Source organism: Charadrius vociferus, unplaced genomic scaffold, assembly GCF_000708025.1.
Source record: "Charadrius vociferus isolate BGI_N301 unplaced genomic scaffold, ASM70802v2 scaffold308, whole genome shotgun sequence".
Taxonomy (NCBI): domain Eukaryota; kingdom Metazoa; phylum Chordata; class Aves; order Charadriiformes; family Charadriidae; genus Charadrius; species Charadrius vociferus.
Window position 1 is genome coordinate 958,696 of NW_009649929.1, and position 4,051 is coordinate 962,746.

General features: G+C 38.6%; 1 protein-coding gene across 1 annotated transcript in view; it reads left to right on the top strand.

Moving 5' to 3' along the window:
- SGPP1 (sphingosine-1-phosphate phosphatase 1) overlaps positions 1-4,051 on the top strand; it is a 19,995-nt gene that overhangs the window by 3,984 nt on the left and 11,960 nt on the right. The window contains exon 2 of the mRNA XM_009891212.1: positions 10-351. Within this exon, the coding sequence (XP_009889514.1) occupies positions 10-351 (342 nt within the window). The remainder of the gene's footprint in view (positions 1-9; positions 352-4,051) is intronic.

Below are 4,051 nucleotides of genomic sequence, written 5' to 3' on the forward strand. Positions count from 1 at the left end.
CTCACGGAGGAGGACGGCAGTCAGGAGTTCTCCACCCGCAGCCGGTTCCTCTACTATCTCTTCAGCCTGGGCACGGAGCTGGGCAACGAGCTCTTCTACATCCTCTTCTTCCCCTTCTGCATCTGGAACTTGGACGCCTGGCTGGGCCGGAGGCTTATCATCATCTGGGTGTGGGTGATGTACCTGGGGCAATGCACCAAGGATGTCATCCGCTGGCCGCGGCCTGCCTCCCCGCCCGTGGTGAAGCTGGAAGTCTTCTACAACTCCGAGTACAGCATGCCCTCCACCCACGCCATGTCGGGCACAGCCATCCCCCTGGCGCTCCTGCTGCTCAGCTACGGCCGCTGGCAGGTAACGCTCACCTCCTTGTCCTTCTCCGTGTGTTTTCCAGCCCCCGGGTGTAGGGCTGTGACAAACTTGATTTCTTTTGCGGGGAGAGAGGGGCAGAGTTTGGGTAAAATGTGAAACTCGTGCCTCTTTTCTTTGCGCCCCCCTCCCCCCTTTTTTTTTTTAATTTTTCCTATGATCCAAGCGAGTGCTTAGGTAACAAGAGCTGTTCTAATAATTCTGTTTTCTGAATGGAAGTTCTGCTGACTTAGTGAATGGTTAGCTCAGTCCCCGTTAAAAGTTTGCTTTAACAATCTGTAATTTGTTCTTGTGAGGTTTTTTTCAAGTTACCTCTTGTAGGGTGAGTGCTTTGCACTAAGTTTGGATAGGCATCTGATATTTGTACATGCGTTTGGTTTTACTTACTGAAAATTTGGTAGAGAGCCAGAAACTAACAGGCTTTTTGCTGATCCTTCTTTGCTTTGAGTTACTTTGTACCTCAAGTTAATTTGTAGCTTTAGCCTTTTCTTTAGCACTGTCTTTTAGTTTCATTACTCTTAAACTGAAAATTATTATTTCTGGTTTGAGGAGTACATATACTTTCAGATGGTGTTACAACTGTTAACGTGCTAATAATTAGCAGGAACTGATAATCTCCGGTCTTCTCAGCACCTTCATTCAGCAAAATCTTAAGATCTGCCTATTGCACTTTGGGTCAATAGATTATGTTAAAATAACGCTGTTGATCATCTGGTTTACGCAAGCTGTGGCATGTGCTTCAGCACTTGCTGTTGGCAGTATGGGTGACAGTAAGAACTCCAAAGAAAACACAACATGCGTTCAGCTCTGTAAATCACTGCACCAATTTCAGTAGTAAATGAGGGAGAAGGCTTTCCCAGGCAACAAATGTTCAGTGTAGGGTTTTGAGGGCTGTGTGTGTCATGTTTAAGAACTTATGCAGTAAGTCTACTCTTAAGTTGGTAATGTTTACAAATTCTTATTGTAATACCTGCTTATTTTAAGTCAGATGTATGTCATCTTGGTAGACTGAACTCTTTTTAAGCTTTATGGACGGGCTGACTTTAAGCTTTATGGACGACTGCTAACAATCACCACTTGTCTGCTGTCACAGTGTGACACTTTTGTGGCTCTATCTCAGCACATAGAATGTGTGCCTGAAAGGAAAAAGATAGTTGAAGGTTAGAGATTGTATTTGACCTCTCTTTAACCAAAGTTTATGCATTTACTTCTGCAAGGTGATACAGTGTGGCCAAAAGAAACCTATTAAGGATTCATATTCTTTGCTAGGAAAATGTGAAGTATCACTCTGCTAGAGTTGTGCAGGCATCAGATAATGCCATGTTTAGTGGGTGCTTGAAATAAATATTTGGAGTTCTGTCACTGAGATGCATAATCTTAGTGTTTTGGGTTTTGGGTTTTTTTAATGACTGACTACAATCCGAATATTTGATTATTTGTTAGAAGTGTAGGGCTGGTGTCAGTTGGAAGAATTAACTAGATTTCTACTTCTTTGCATGTGGGAAACATCATTTAATAGTATCAGTCGATTAGCTTTGCACAGACTCTTATGTCACGTGTAGAAAGGAGAACCCGGCTTGATTGCTTTTATAGAACCAGCAAACCAACAATGTGTGAAATAGTATTTTTGCCAGTGAACTGAGTTTGATCTTTGGTTTGTCAACCCTGCAGCTGCAGTCTGTGAAATACTGTGCTAATTAACTATATTAACTGTGCTAACTAAACATATTTTTAATGAATGAATATTAAGAAATTATAAACATTTAGCCTTGTTGTTATTCATTTAAAACCATGCTTAAGAGATGAGGAAGCAAAGTGTTTGAGTCTTCATTTTAATTCTTTTTTCCTATGAAATGCGTATGAATAGCAGACCTCTTCGAAACCAACTTCTACTGTTTCAAAATGTTAATTTTTTTAAAAAACACCCTTTCTGATTTTTAAATTATTTACAATGTTAATCAACAGTTAACGATGGCATGTTGAGTATCTTTTGATTCGCCTCTAAAGAGGGTTGAGCTTTCATCTACTGCTTCTGCTGTTTTCCGTATTTTACTTGTGTTGAAAGGGAGTAGAATCTATATTGACAACTTTGTCATGCTTTTCTGAAAATAGATGGGGTTAAACAAGGCTGACCTCAGAATTTCTTGGAAAGCTATTAACGATAAAGGAGCTTGTAATAACTCTGATTTTTATTGAATGATACATATTTATCAGTAGATACAGACGGTTAGATTTAAACTTGTTGGCAAATGTTGGAGTACAGTCTTGATATATTCAGTATAAGCAAGCATTACACAGACCCTGATCATAATGAGTCCACATCTTAGGACTGTTAGTTAAGAAAAATCATAGTGGAGCAAGTCTCAGTGTGAATTTAAGCGGATACAACTGTAACTCTCTGCAGGGACTTTTATTCTGGAATACAGGTAACTTTAATTGTGTCACTTTGAAGTTTATCCTAAACCAAAGGAAGCCACTCTTGCTCTAAAAGATGTTACTCCAGTGAGAAAGGAATCACTTTCCTGTATAGTTTATTTAGAGTTTGCTTTCATTCGGCTATGACTTCCTACTATTGTGTAATAGTTCTTTTCTATCAAACAAAGACAATCTCTGAGTCTTTCCCTTGAACAACATAGGGAACAGAGCAAATCTGCTCTTCTTTTTCCAGGTATGGCCCAAATTGTCAATTTAAAACCAATTATTTTTTTTTTATTCCAGTAGGTTTTCTTTTAATCTGTTGAATTAAGTTTGTGCTTTCCTAGTTTCTAATACCTATCAGTAACAATTATTTTCCTATCATGTAGTATTCAAAAGGATTTTTGACTATACACAGGAAACAAAAAATATTTGCTCATAAATGCAATTGTTCAACTAAAATATTTTCAGAGATTATGTATTTTAAAGATGGTTGTGACAAATTTTCACAATTAGAGACTTTGGACATATGCAGTGCAACCAACTTGACGAATTATAGGTTAAGGTAATCTTCATAATAGCTAACTGTACTGTCCATTGTGGAATATAATTTTTCCAATTTCTACTTGTATTATGAGAGCTTGCCTGAAACTTTTGATTCCACTTGCATAATCCTTATATATTTATTTAATATTGTTAAATCTCAGCAGGGAAAACTACTTGTTTCAAAGACACTTCAGTAACCTTGAAATACAAAGCTCATGCCAAAGACTCATGAGAATTTAGGAGTGTTATAGATGTTGATATTTTTCTTTCTGTCTTTGAAGCTCTGATACCCTGAAAGAGGAGGACAAACACTTAAAAGACAGTGAGATTATAGATCTTAATATGACATAGAAAAAAGTATATCTTTATCACATTGGGGAAAACCTACTCTCTTTGAAATATTGACTGTCTGAGCCAGGCTGGCTTATATCATGTCCTGAATGGGGAGGAAGAGATAGTGTGAACGGCTAATTATCTACAAAATCTCCAAAAGGCTGGTGGTTTTGAGGAGGGGAAAGGAAACAAAGAAAAAAAATCAGTCAGGGAGACAGAAAATATGTTTTTTTCCCAGAGTTCCTCCAGGATGCAGCCTGGCTGTAGCAGTAGTTGTCTGGATTAGGAAGTGATGGGTTCGCGCTTCTTCCTGAGCTCTGCATTAATGAGCTGAGTCAGGAGCTGCTGACTGTCACTGTAGGCCATTGAACAAACTTCAAACTTTGTTGAT